At 40.3% G+C, this 14,665-nt stretch overlaps 1 protein-coding gene across 1 annotated transcript in view; it reads left to right on the top strand.

Moving 5' to 3' along the window:
* Positions 1-14,665, top strand: part of LRP2 (LDL receptor related protein 2) — a 375,159-nt gene that overhangs the window by 133,662 nt on the left and 226,832 nt on the right. Inside the window, exons 11-15 of the mRNA XM_073634007.1 lie at positions 1,974-2,143; positions 8,717-8,940; positions 11,284-11,490; positions 11,590-11,792; positions 14,123-14,263. Of these exons, the coding sequence (XP_073490108.1) occupies positions 1,974-2,143; positions 8,717-8,940; positions 11,284-11,490; positions 11,590-11,792; positions 14,123-14,263 (945 nt within the window). The remainder of the gene's footprint in view (positions 1-1,973; positions 2,144-8,716; positions 8,941-11,283; positions 11,491-11,589; positions 11,793-14,122; positions 14,264-14,665) is intronic.

Raw genomic sequence — 14,665 nt, 5'->3', positions numbered from 1 at the left:
AAGCATTTAACCCAAGGAGGAGGGTCCACACATCTCCTGTGCAGGGATGGGGGAAGCAAAGGTATTACTCTCATACAGAAAGACCCCCCAACAGTGCCTAATAGGGTCTCCCAAGGACCCCACAATCCAGCACAACTCTACATTTTGGACTTTTTTTACTCTGTGTTCTTGTGGCAATGCTCACCATTTTTTAAAGAGAGAATGAATCTCCCTAGCAGGGACATAGACAGCAATAAAGCCTGATGAGAGTTCTAATTCATGATAACATGATGTACATGATGTTTCCCCTAAGTAGATTACTTTTCCTCATACACGGCCATAATGAAAGTGACACCCTTTTTTTCATCTGAATTCCCAGTTATTTGCTTTCAGGAGAGGTTTTTGGTGGTGTGTGACACCATCATTTGGCTTTGTGATGTCAATTGTAGACGAGCAAGAACTGGAAATTCAAGTGGAAATATTTTGCCACTGTATCCAAATGATATAAAGATACAAGTTTGATTATTACTATAAAGTGCATATAGTGTAAATACACATGTGGCTTTACAAATAAACATTAGGTAGTTGACTTTTGCAGGTCTTGTGTATGGTTAGTTTGAAGTCTTTTTAAAGCCAAGACCTTTATTCAGTATTGGATAGAGTAGGGAATGGTTAGATCCCCTGTCAGATTTCTTTCGTCCTCTGTGTCTCATTTGGGAGAATTACCTTCACTTCCTGTCCTCTGGAAACAACAGGAAATGATTGAAATCTTAGGCAGTTGTGACTGAAACAAGTGTCTTTTTTACTGTTTTGGTAACAACTCAAAGATTAGGATTTTGCCTCATAGTGGGGTTGATTTACTAGAGACAAAAAGACTACAAGTGCAGTTGCTCCAGCGCTTTTTTTAAATTTTTCTTGCATGTGATTTGGTAGTTTTTTCTAAAGTGCAGCTTTTACCTTATTTACTAGGCTCTGGAGCAACTGCACTTGCAGAGTACAAGTGCACTTTGCAAAGTGCACAGTTTATTTGCTATTGATAAATCAACCCCATGGTGTCCTCATGACAATGGTCACCAGGACAAATAGAAAGGGTGAATCATCCTACTCCCCCAGACACAGACAGCATTAATAACATCCAAGGCATAAGGATACAACAGGAGCGCCATGTCAAGTAGCTCAGAGAGTCCAAAATGTTTTATTGGTTCTTTGTATCTGTCTCCCCGTAAGAGAGATTCACCCTCTCTATTTGTCATGTTTACCATTATCTTTAAACGTGAAAGTAAAAGAAAATCCCACATTTTGGGTTGTCCCCAGAAAAGTAATAGAGGGGATATCTTTTAATTCAGACACTAGTTCTGGTGACCTGGGGGTCCCCAAGAAATTCCCTTAAGTTGCAGGGATTTCCTCTCACTTCCTGTTTAGGACAGGAAGTGAAGGTAAATCTCCAAAATGGGACCCAGATGGGGGAAAAAAATCTGACAGGGGTTATAACCCTCCCTTACTCTATCTAAAATGAAAAAAAAGATTTGCCTATAGTTCTACTTTAAGAAGCAATAAACCATTTTGGGTCTCTCTTCTCCTTGGTATGGCACTCCTGTTGGATTCTTATACTTTGAGTGACATTCTTGGTAACCATTGAAAGAGATTTTTGCTTTATGTGATCAGTCTTGGTCAAGCCAGTAAGATTGTTCAATGATTGCATCTTCATTACTTTGAGTGAATCAATGTTGAAGCCGCAGAGCCTCTTAGATATATTCTCTTGAAGCAATGAAAAAACACTATGGGGGTTTTCCAAGTTTTATACAATTAAAAAAAACACAAAAGTTTTGGCTTTGGAAACACTTTAACTGCTAAAAAATTAAACTTAATAAAGTAACAACTTTAACCTGTGAAAAAATAGTTTTTTTTTTTTTTTTTACTCTGTTAAAGGATATCAAAGTTTAAATAGTATTGAGGTCTAAATATTTTTAGATAACATGTTATTACTGTTCTAGCTGGTCCACCCTGGATTATTTTCTCCAATGGGAGGGATTTACTAATCGGTGACATCCACGGAAACAGTTATCGAACTTTAATGCAGTCACAGAACAGGGGAACGGCTGTAGGAGTGGATTTTCATTTTCAGTTACGACGAGTCTTTTGGACAGACACCGTACAAGACAAGGTATTAGCTGTTGCTGCAAAGTTGGCCTAAAAGTAATTTTCCACCAACTTTACAACTTTCTTACTTTTTATGCCATAGTTCGTAAACAAATTTGTGGTGTCTTAATTTATGTCAGGCAGTGCAAGCATCTTCCTTGTTGAACATGTCCTGATGAGATTTCACTTCCTGACACAGATACACCACAGGACGTGTGAGGATATCATACTAAATGGCTCTGAAATCTTATCTAGATTTCACATTTATTTATGTTTCAGTGACAAATGTAACATTTTAGGCTTTGCAACACCTTCTGTCCTGGGGACATCAGGGCAAAAAGTAGGGTTCAATCTTTGCAGCGGGTCATAGACAGCAATAAAAGTGTAACAAAGACCCTAATTCTGTATCCAAAACAATAAATACGTTTTGGCTGAAGTTACACTTACAATTAGATTTTAACCCCAGAAATGCACATCACTTAAAGGCCCTTTCACATGGGCTCTCTGATCAGGTCCGCCTGTCAGTTTTTCAGGCAGAACTGATCGGACACTCCATTCACCCCTATGGAGCGACGGATGCCAGAGGTGACATGTCCGCTGACATCCGCCGCTATCCGATCCAATCTTATCTGCCAAATCCAGATGGATGGTGGTCTTATTTTCCTCCATCTGGCAGATCGGATCAGATGGAGGAGAATGGGACTCTGACTTGTCCATCTCTTCACAGTGAGCGGAGACAGACCTGTCATCCGCCTGCTCAGCGGGGATCAACGGAGTGATCCCTGCTAAGCAAGCGGAATCCGTATAACGGAGGCGCGCGTGTGAAAGGGCCCTATGTTTTTCAGTGCAATACATGCCAGGAGGTCAGCATTTTCCAATATGCTGTAATCCGCAATTATAAGACTCACAGAGATGCCTTCCATATTCTAATATATGGTGACAACTTAGGCACCATGCACATTGAGCGTTTAGTCCCGGTGCATGAAATTCTGGCATTTAAGTGCAGGCATAGAGCACAGGTGCCCTGTCTAGCCCCACTGCTAGCAGCCTGTCAAACTCTGTGATGGGATGACAGCTGTTGCGGCTGGACTGAAACCCCGCAACCAATTTGTAATAGTGTGAACCCAGCCTAAACGTTAGAACCACTAGGTGCACCATCCAGCCAGAGCAGCTCTCAGCCTTTCATAGCGATTGACAGGCTGACAGTAGTGCAGTTGTATGGTGCACCTGTGTCCTCTGCCCGCACCTTAGGGGTTAATTTACTAACACTGGAGAATGCAAAATCTGGTGCAGCTGTGCATAGAATCTGGCTTCCAGCTTTTCTTAAGCTTAATTGAACAAGCTGAAGTTAGAAGCTAATTGGCTACCATGCACAGCTGCACCAGATTTTGCACTCTCCAGTTTTAGTAAATCCACCCCTAAGATTTCAGAGCCTCATGCACAATGTGCATGGGGCATATTTGCATGTTTTTACATTGAGTTGCATCCTCACGTTTTACTATTTGTCTACATACAGCAACAAGCAGGTGTACCTCATATAGAAACGATCAAGTATACCTTTTGAAGAGATATAAAATTAAAAACCTATTAACATATTTATAGTGAAGGAAACAAGTATTTGATCCCCTGCTGATTTTGTAGGTTTGCCCACTGACAAAAAAATGATCAGTCTATAATTTTAATGGTCGGTTTATTTTAACAGCGAGAGACAGAATAACAACAAAAATATCCAGAAAAATGCATTTCAAAAAAGTTATAAATTGATTTGCATTTTAATGAGTGAAATAAGTATTTGATCCCCTATCAATCAGCAAGATTTATGGCTCCAAGGTATCTTCTATACAGGTAACGAGCTGAGATTAGGAGCACTCTCTTAAAGGGAGTGCTCCTAATCTCAGCTTGTTACCTGTATAAAAGACACCTCTCCACAGAAGCAATCAATCAGATTTCAATCTCTCCACCATGACCAAGACCAAAGAGTTGTCCAAGGATGTCAGGGACAAGATTATAGACCTACACAAGGCTGGAATGGGCTACAAGACCATCGCCAAGCAGCTTGGTGAGAGGGTGACAACCGTTGGTGCGATAATTCGTAAATGGAAGAAACACAAAATAACTGTCAATCTCCCTCGGTCTGGGGCTCCTGGCAAGATCTCACCTCATGGAGTTTCAATGATCATGAGGACAGTGAGGAATCAGCCCAAAACTACACGGGAGAATCTTGTCAATGATCTCAAGGCAGCTGGGACCATAGTCACCAAGAAAAAAATTGGTAACACACTATGCTATGAAGGATTGAAATCCTGCAGCTCCCGCAAAGTCCCCCTGCTCAAGAAAGCACATGTACAGGCCCATTTGAGATTTGCTAATGAACATCTGAATGATTCAGAGGATAAATGTGTGAAAGTGTTGTGGTCAGGTGAGACCAAAATCAAGCTCTTTGGTATCAACTCAACTCGACATGTTTGGAGGAGGGGAAATGCTGCCTATGACCCAAGAACACCATCCACACTGTCAAACATGGAGGTGGAAACATTATACTTACTGCTAAGGGGACAAGACAACTTTACAGCATCAAAGGGACAATGTACGGGGCCATGTACCGTTAAATCTTGTGTGAGAACCTCCTTCCCTTAGCCAGAGCATTGAGAATGGGTCGTGGATGGGTATGCCAACATGACAATGACCCAAAACACACAGCCAAGGCAACAAAGGAGTGGCTCAAGAAGAAGCACATTAAGGTCCTGGAGTGGCCTAGCCAGTTTCCAGACCTTAATTCCATAGAAAATATGTGGAGGGAGCTGAAGGTTCAAGATTCGAAACGTCAGCCTTGAAACCTTAATGACTTGGAGAGGATCTGCAAAGAGAAGTGGGACAGAATCCCTCCTGAGATGTGTGCAAACCTGGTGGCCACTACAGGAAACGTCTGACCTCTGTGATTGCCAACAAGGGTTTTGCCACCAAGTACTAAGTCATGTTTTGCGAAGGGTTCAAACATGTATTTCATTCATTAAAATGCAAATCAATGTATAGCTTTTTTTGAAATGCGTTTTTCTGGATATTTCTGCTGTTATTCTGTCTCTCACTGTTAAAATAAACCTATCATTAAAATTATAGACTGATCATTCTTTGTCAGTGGGCAAATGTACACAGTCTCGTTTGTCCCATTTTTTGCTGTGGTTTGTATCTGTTGGACTTTTTACAAATATAAGGATATATTCTGGAGTGCGGCTGTCCAGAACTTCCTTTTTGCTTCATTTTGGCAAATGTGCACAATCAGCAGGGGATCAAATACTTTTTTCCCTCACTGTTTTGGTCTTAAAACAATAAAAATATTGAAATTAATATTTATAATAACAAGTCACATTCTCATGTATACAGAAACCATCTTTACACAGATTACAGATTCCCATTAAAAAGTATTTATTGATAACAATGTATTAGGTAAGAAAATATTAAAACTATTTTAATTGCGACTTTCATATTTGTATTACATGACAGAAGTTAAACAAAGCGCTCCATTATAAGGGCATCTTGTTCTGCCTCCCATGTACTTCTTAATGGAGTCAAATGCCTAATAGTGGGCATTCTTTCAAAATTAGCCAATCCTTTACAAGTCATTTTTGGAAACCTGATCCTGCCGGTGCAAAAGTACCTTTTTCATGAATGATAAAAATCACATTTTTCCTGCATATTTGTCTTTGGACGGTAATGGATCTCTTGACAGAATACAAACTGAAAAGTCATTGTTTGAGCAGATAATTAGCTTTGAAATGACCAGAAACTGACACAGGATGGTATGCACTGCATAAAAAGTTGTTGGTGTGTCAAGTTTCAAGAAAAACTGTAAAAAAAACGATAAGCATAAACCAGGAATTGGACTGCATTTATTGTGTGGGGTAAAGAGTTTCATACATGTGCAGAGCTTTAGACTTTTAGTTGAGGGTAACAATTGTTTTATGTTATCAACCATTTTAGACTGGGAGAGGCTGTGTAGAGGCTACTTACAATGTTCTTCAGTAGGATTCATGGACAGAAAAAACTGTTTTGTGTTATTTCATAATTAAAAACAGGGGCAAAACTATAGATCAATGGAATCCAAGGGAGTAGCTTTCCTCCAGCTGCCCCCTTTTCCCATTCACAATTTACTCCTTGCAAATAATCCACCCTTACTGTACTTATAAAGATTATGAGAAGCCTGTGTCTTGGCTACTCTTCTGATGGAAGTTGTATTTAGCTTTTTGAATCATGAAATTATAATACAAAATTGACTCACCGTTGACTTTAGCACAACCCTAAACCTTAAATAACCCCCAGAGGTAACCCTTAACCTCAGTCTAACACCCAAAGCTACTACCTAAAGTGTATTTTCTCCTAAAAATAAAAAAACAAAAAAGCTGGAATAGAGGAATCTCCCCTGCCACCCCTTATATTCAAGACTAGGGCATAACAGATGTCCTTTATCTCTTTCCACCAAGACCGCCACTATGCCTCTTACCCCAAAAATCTAAATGGACAGACCGACAATCTTTTGGAGTTAAAAGTGGCCATAGCGGCCATTTATTAACCGATAAACAACTTAATAAAATTCATTTAAACAGAAATATAATAATAACGACAACAATAACCTAGGTTGCCAATCCTTGGAGGCACTAATGAACCAACAATAACAGATTTTACCACTTAAAGGTTCCCAGTCGCTGGACATCAGCTCAAGGACTATCCTCACTCTCTGCTGACACCTCCATTTCCCCAACTTCCTTGTTAACCCACCTTTAACTGGGATTAAACAGAGGGCCCCATACCATAGAGGGGTATGATGTAACACACTAAATTTTGAGTGCTTCCAAAGACCCCAATCGCCTGGTCACTATGACCAACTACAAGTCCAACCATCAAGTGGGAGGGAGGGTGGGAAGTTTCTATTTCGTCCATTGCCTGGAACTGCTTGCTGATTTCCAAAATCCCACCTGGATACTGTTGCAGCCCCTCCCTGAACATTTAATCCCACCAATGAAGGTACATAACCTCATATCTAAGGATCCATATCTCTGTTGTTTAACCTTCTAGCTCAGGGATATGCAATTAGCGGACCTCCAGCTGTTGCAAAACTACAAGTCCCATTATGCCTCTGCCTCTGGGTGTCATGCTTGTGGCTGTCAGAGTCTTGCTATGCCTCATGGGACTTGTAGTTCTGCAACAGCTGGAGGTCCGCTAATTGCATAATACTGCTCTAGCTCCTTGACTCCCTTGTTAGCCCAGTCATGTCTGCCCTTCGCCTATCTTTTTTTTTTTTTAATCAGGTTTATCTGCAACCAGTGGAACCCATGGTTGGATGCAGTCAATGTTCAGCTGACAGTTTTTCACTGACTCCTCTGATAACTGTGGATTGAAAGATCAACTTTTGTTGAGCTGGGCTTTGTTAACAGGGCCAATCAGAGCTCAAATATGGGCTGATACAGCAGGAAGTGGATGAATTTTGAGCAGTGTATGGCCACATTAAGAGTTTAGAATAATGCAAAACTTTGATTTGTCATGAGAACAAAAAAGAGGGGACATTTTCCAACGAGGACACTTTTGGATCCAAAGACAATTGCTTAAAGTGGAACTATACTCACCATGGCTTCAGCAATGCAATGTCCAGGAGCTCCCCACCAGCTGCTGACATCTTTGAGTGGCCAGCTTTCAGGTGTCGAATGCCAGGCACTTTTAGTGGCTGGATAGGTATGACATCACTTCCGCGCATGCGGGGGAGTTCCGTCAGTTTAGGCATTACCAAATTTCCACAGCTCACTGCCTGTTTGCCATTGTTATTTTTTACCTAAAGTTACACTTTAAGATAGATTCCATCTCTCATTTTGGTGAGATTTCATCCTGTTTCCTGTTGTGTCTACAAGATAAGAAGTGAAGAAAAATCTCCCCAATGGCATACATGGCAAAAGAAAAACAAAAGCTGACAGCAGTATTACCTCCTTCCCTACTCTGGTCAAAAATAAAAAGTTCTGGCTTTGAATATACTTTAAATTTTTTTTTAAAGATTATTCAGTTAGTTATTGCAACTTTTTATGTTTTTTTTTTTTTTGTGATGAAAGAAAACCTGTACTGAGTAAAAAACTAAAATGCTAGTTTGCCTGGCTATCTCAGGTGTATGTACTTTGAGCCACCGACCTAGAACAAGTATGCAGATTAGAAAGTCATGATTGCTGGTCTATGCATTTGTTCCTGGTCAGTGACTCAGGAAGTACTGAAATTATTGGAACAGCAGGACAGCCAGCCAGATAGGACAAAATGAAAAGGTCAGGAATGAAAGCCTCTATATTCTCTCAGTACAGGTTTCCTTTCTCATTCATAAGTAATGATGTTGCTTCTGTAATGCACGCTATGATTACAAAGAAAAAGAGGGTTCCAAATGATCTTTTGACCTATGAGAGCTATAAAATCCTTTCAATGACCCCTCCCCCCCTTCTTTTGTGAATTCTGGATCCAACGAATAATGGGACAAAAGATAGAAGTCAAAAGCTCAGTTGGAACCAAAGTGATTGACAAAGTGACGTCATATCATCACACTTATTTCTTATTTTTCCTATTTATTATTTAGGTATTCTCGGTTGATATTGATGGCTCTAATGTTCGTCAAGTTCTTAATGTCTCGGTTGAGTCACCTGAAAATGTTGCTGTAGATTGGATTAGTAATAAACTTTATGTGGTGGAAACAAGTGTGGACAGGATTGACATGGTGGATCTGAATGGACAGAATCGGATAACATTAATAGCTGAAGATCTTGGAAATCCAAGAGGAATTGCAGTTGACCCAACAGTTGGGTAAGAAGCAGGGAGTTTAGAGTATAGTTTATCATACAGTATATTTTTGTTATTTTTATATGTTTTTAATGGATGTTTTATGTCTTTATTTTTAGTGTTTAAATAAAATCTTTAGGCTAGGTTCACAGGAGTGAAAATTAGTTTCCTTACATCCAATTCGCATGTCAGGAGACTGTGACCGGCTCTCAATTGAGCTGCTTCACACAGCTCCGGGACAGCTGCAGTGCGGTTTGCAGATGAGTCCTGTGCATCTACTGCTTCGTTTCAGGTCCGAATTCAGCCAAAACTTTGGGCCTGATTTGTCCTGGTCATGGTGCATTATGGGTATTATAAAAATAAATCACAGCAAAAACTGATTCCTTTAAGATAGCCTCTTGAATTGAAAAACCACACAGCCCTGAACAGAGCACGAAGGGAGATGGAAGAGATTCAATAGTGTGTAATTGGTGACCGTAGTTAATTTAATGTATTATATGACAGTATATATTAGGGCAGCGGTCCTCAACCTTTTTGACACCAGGGACCGCTGTCGTAAAAGAAACTTTTGCTAAGGGGGCAGGTGTTAGCACGTCAATCATCCCGACAACATGGTTGATATGGTCTCAGGATGATTGATACACATTATTTCTATTATTACATAGTAATATATAATGTAATACGTTAACTCACCATAATGCAGAATCACTTGCCACTGTAGCCTGCCACCAGATGTAGCTTGTCACTGCAGCCACCAGATGCGGCTTGCTACTGTAGCCTGCCACCCAGTGGCGGGACGTCCATAAGGGGTACAGGGGTGCCGCCCCCCTAATCCATGCGTCCGGCCCCTAATTTACATGCAGGGTGCTGAACACATGCATTTCCATTTTTTTTTTTTTTTTTTTTAAAGCACGTGATTAGAGCCCAAAGCTCTAATTGGCTTCAAAAAAGGGTGGGTGCTGCACCCCGAGCCTACCCAGTTGTGTGACAATAGTGAATTAATATTCCCTATTGTCTTCCTGATTCTCCTCCCAGCCAATTAGGAAGGAGGAGGAGAAGATGCAAGGGAAGTCGCCATGATGCCGAGAAGACGCAGGGTGAAGCTGATGAGGAGGAAGCACTGCCCGCGAGGGTAAATGCGAGGCTGGTGGGTTGGGGATTGAGTGCTGGGGGGGGGGGGGTGAAACCGACCGACCAATATGCTGCCCTCAAAAGAAAATGAGAAAACGAAGCACCAGCCACCACTGCTGCCACCATAGCCACCAGATGCATTGTGTCACTGTAGCCTGCCATCGTACCCACCAAATGCATTGTGTCACTGTAGCCTGCCATCATACCCACCAGATGCATTGTACCACTGTAGCCTGCCATCGTACCCACCAGATGCATTGTGTCACTGTAACCTGCCACCACAGCCACCAGGTGCAGCTTGCCACTGTGGCCTGCCACCAGATGCATTTTGTCACTGTAGCCTGCCACCACAGCCACCAGATGCATTTTGCCACTGTAGCCTGCCATCGTAGCCACCAGATGCAGCTTGCCACTGTAGCTTGCCACCACAGCCACCAGATGCAGCTTGTCACTTTGTAAGTCCAATTTGTAAAAGTTTTCATTGTGCAGTGAAGAACTTACTACAAGTAAAGTCTCTTGCAGCCTCTCCCCAGCGCTACAGAATCAGCAAGGGTTTACAAGTCCGGAGCCAGGGGAAACCCGCACATGATCAGTTGATTACACAGGGTTCCAATCCTATGAGATTAAGAATCCTATGTAGGCAGGCCCAACAGCGGTGATGCGGGCAGTGGCGTAGGCAATGATGCAACTATGCCTAGTCTCTCCTTGTCTGACATCAGCTCCTTCAGTGCGGCCTACCCTCAAACAGGGCACAAACCCGCACCAGTCCATGGCCCGGGGGTTGGGGACCCCCGTATTATGGTATTTAAAACCCACTAGTAATCAAAATAATAGGAATGTATAACTTTCTTTATTATATTCAGGGCAAATCTTTACTTCCTCAATTTCATTGTAGTTGGTTAAATATGAACACACATATAAAGTTGCATCTTCAGCTCTTCAGCAAGCTGATTTTATTGCTATGCAGTGAATAGCCTGTTTAATTGCTATTCAGAAAAGGGAAACCCCACCACAGTGGACAGGTAAGGCTGAGCTTTCTTATTAGAATTCCCATTGAGCACTACAAGAGAAAAACTGTATTAACTTTTTATTCGTAAAGATAAAAAAAAAAATGATATATGTATATACATGTTATATAAAAGGCACATTTTATAAGTTATATTGTTAGGGAGGTGGAGGAAAAAGAAAAGGGGAAAAAGGGAAAAAAAAATCACTTTTTTCTTATTTTAAAACCAGGTATCTCTTCTTCTCGGACTGGAATAGCGTTTCTGGGGATCCCAAACTGGAAAGGGCATTTATGGATGGCACAAACCGCCATGATTTAGTTAAAACAAAACTGGGATGGCCTGCTGGAATCACCTTGGATATTGTGTCTAAGAGGGTGTACTGGGTTGACAGTCGTTACGATTACATTGAAACTGTAACCTATGATGGACTGCAAAGGTATCATTCTATTCTGGACTTTATTATACTTTACTATATACTTTACATTCTTTATATATTATTAATACAACTTATCTGTAATGTGCAATTTTGCTATAGGAAAACAGTTGTACATGGAGGAGACAGTGTCCCACATCCATATGGAATAAGCATTTTTGAACACTTTGTGTATTTCACTGACTGGACCAAACTTGCCGTGATGAAAGCCAACAAATTCTCAGACAGTTCCACATATCCTGTGTTCAGATCTTCACTGAGGCCATATGGAGTCACGATTTATCATTCTGCGCGGCAGCCATATGGTAAATTAATTTTACTCATTGTGTTTTCTATTCATATTTGAACAACAAGTTGAAAACATTTATATATCTAGGTAACATAATTGTGGTTGATATATATTAGGTCAAGAGCAGACTTCAGTACCACATCCACAGGTTTTATGCGGTCAGACAACAGGGCACAGGACAACAGTACTCCTAAGGGTGTCACTTTCAATTTACTGATCTTTTTTAAATTCAGCAAAAGAATTATACCTCCTATTATCCCTACCTAAAAGACTGCACATAGTACTTTTGGGATATTGAAATATGTCTGGACATAACAGTGTTGTTTGGACCCTACACAGCAAAAAAAATAGTCAGCAGTTGAACCAAAGTGTTTTTTATTAGGGATGTGCATGTAGGACGAGTTCATTTACAACACAAATTATACAGCAAATTATACCTAATGAAAGTAGAACCAAAGGCAATTTTTTTTCATTTTGGATAGAGAATGGGAGGGTTATCTGGCACCCATGGACATCACAATTTTTACTGGTGAGATTTGATCAGGATCTCCTGACTTTTTAAGGGGGGGAAGGCCCAATGTCAACCCTGCCCTTTCCCCTAACTCTTACCCCACACCTCTCAACTTCCTTTGTGATCCTTCTCTTACTCTCTCCTACATCATTACCCACCCTTACCCTTTTGTTCTCCATGTATCCTCAGATCTACCATATTTGTATATTGATTTAATACCTCTATGGGATAAGTTGATTTCCTCAAAACTTTTATTGTTTTGGCTTCAATGCTCTATAACTCAAAATGTATTACAAAGCCTTTTTAGTTTGTATATGTTAACAAGTGAAAATCAGTAAAAAGATTGAACAACAAAGAAAGGGAGGGTTATAATCCCTGTCAGTTTTTTTTTTTTTTTGTTGCTATCTTTGTCCCATTGGGGAGATTTCTTTTCACTTTTGGTCCCATAGCCAAAACAGGAAGTAAGAGTATATCCATCCAAAATAAGGGAATTCATGGTTGTCGCCAGGGTCACCAGAACTAGTGGCCCATTGAAACATTTCTTCTCTATTCCTGTTATGGTGACAACTCACAATTTGGGATCTTCTTTTACTTTTAGTCTTGGTGATAGTGGTGAATAGAACAAATAGAGAGGGTGAATTTCCCTAACAAGGACACAGACAGCAATAAAAACCTGGTAGCTGTTTTAATCCATCTCACCTCTGTCCAAAACTAAATAAAAAAGGTTTGTCCTTAGTTATACTTTCATTTTCTTTTTTAAGGCTTCAGTTGTATACATTTGCAGATAGATTCGTGAAGTGCTACAGCACTTGTAAAGTTTGGTCCTCTTCTAATCAATGGAAGCTGTGCTTGGGCCATACACGACAGATGTGTAGGTTTAGATCTGAATGTGTACCTGCATGGGGTAACCTCCAGCTAAACTTACTGTTAGTTTATTTATTGCTACGGTTTATATGCCCAAGCAATGGAGCACCTATAGTTTAGCAATGGCCCATAGGATTGTACTTTGGTCTTGTTGTGACTTATTAAGTAAATTTGCAAGTGTACGCAGATCAGATCTCAGTTTTTGTTAAATTGTTAGGTTTTAATTAGATCCCCTGTGCAGGGCTGAGCTCTGGCGTGGTCTAGTTTTATTTAAAAAGTTTGGGTAACAAAACAATTATTGAAAATTATTGAAACATAACCCTTTAAATATAAAACATAAATAAACAACTTTCTTAACTGATATAGCAGGCATTTTTCCTTAGCCATACAAATGTACCAATGTTGACACACTGCTGGCTGCAGTATAGGACAGGAGACCCAAATGCAACAATGCACTGTCTCCCTCCAGTTTTAAACAACGGTTGATAGATTCCAGAGCCACCTTCCAAAGATGGGCAGCTTAGGATCATGAATTGTTCCTGCCTAAAGTGTAAAATTCTCTGGTACTCTGCCTGCCCCCCTCCCAAAACCTCTCAATTCTTGATTTATACCACTTATAACTTTTTGAGCTGTCGGAGCCCTCGTCTTTAAACAACTTCTCACCTAACCCTGTCATGGAAATCTTCCGTCTTCTGCTCCTGACTCGACCCAGACACTGGGGTCACATTCTTTAAAATGTGTAAAAATGATCTGATGATTTTATAAATTACATTTAACGACAAAATAAAAAAATTGTGTTCAAACAAAATTCCATGAGCAACATAAAAATATCACGTATACCCTTCAAACTAAATTGAAAGCTTTAGGACTGGAGTTATTGTTTAGCCTGGAAAATGGTTAAAATATGTTTTTGGGAAACGTGCATATTTAATCTCATTACTTTTTTCTTCTGTTTTTTTTTCCCTATGCAGTGAGGAACCCTTGTGGAAACAATAATGGCGGCTGTGAGCAGATCTGTGTTCTCAGTCACAGAACTGACAATGACGGACTGGGATATAGATGTCGCTGTAAGTTAGGGTTTGATCTACACCAAGATGGACGCCATTGTGTTGGTAAGAACGATTGCTTGTGTATGTCAATGGCTGCATTAAAATGTTTTGAAGATGTATTATATTTTGATCTGAAGATAAACTTTGGTCCCTATGCTACAGCATCTGGCCTGCTACCTCTGTTGCTACACCACAGCATCACATCATAATTGTATTGCTGACCCTATAAAACTACTTTTTCTATGTGAATTCAGTTTTAGGCTTCTTTCACATGGATGGGCATGTAATGTAGGTGTGTTAAAGGGCAACCCCACATTCATGGAAAAAAAAAATATGGCAAATAAAAAAAAAATAATATAGCATATATAATTGCTACTCAAGTCATATTGTGAAATACTCTCTAACGGTTAAAGAGGAAGGTCACCTAAAAGGGGAGGTTTGGCTTTTCTGCTGCCTTCCCCCTTC

Source organism: Aquarana catesbeiana, linkage group LG06 (assembly GCF_042186555.1).
Source record: "Aquarana catesbeiana isolate 2022-GZ linkage group LG06, ASM4218655v1, whole genome shotgun sequence".
In the NCBI taxonomy this organism is placed as follows: Eukaryota; Metazoa; Chordata; class Amphibia; order Anura; family Ranidae; genus Aquarana; species Aquarana catesbeiana.
The sequence above is the reverse complement of the archived record's forward strand: the minus strand, read 5'-3'. Positions and strand labels throughout refer to the sequence as shown.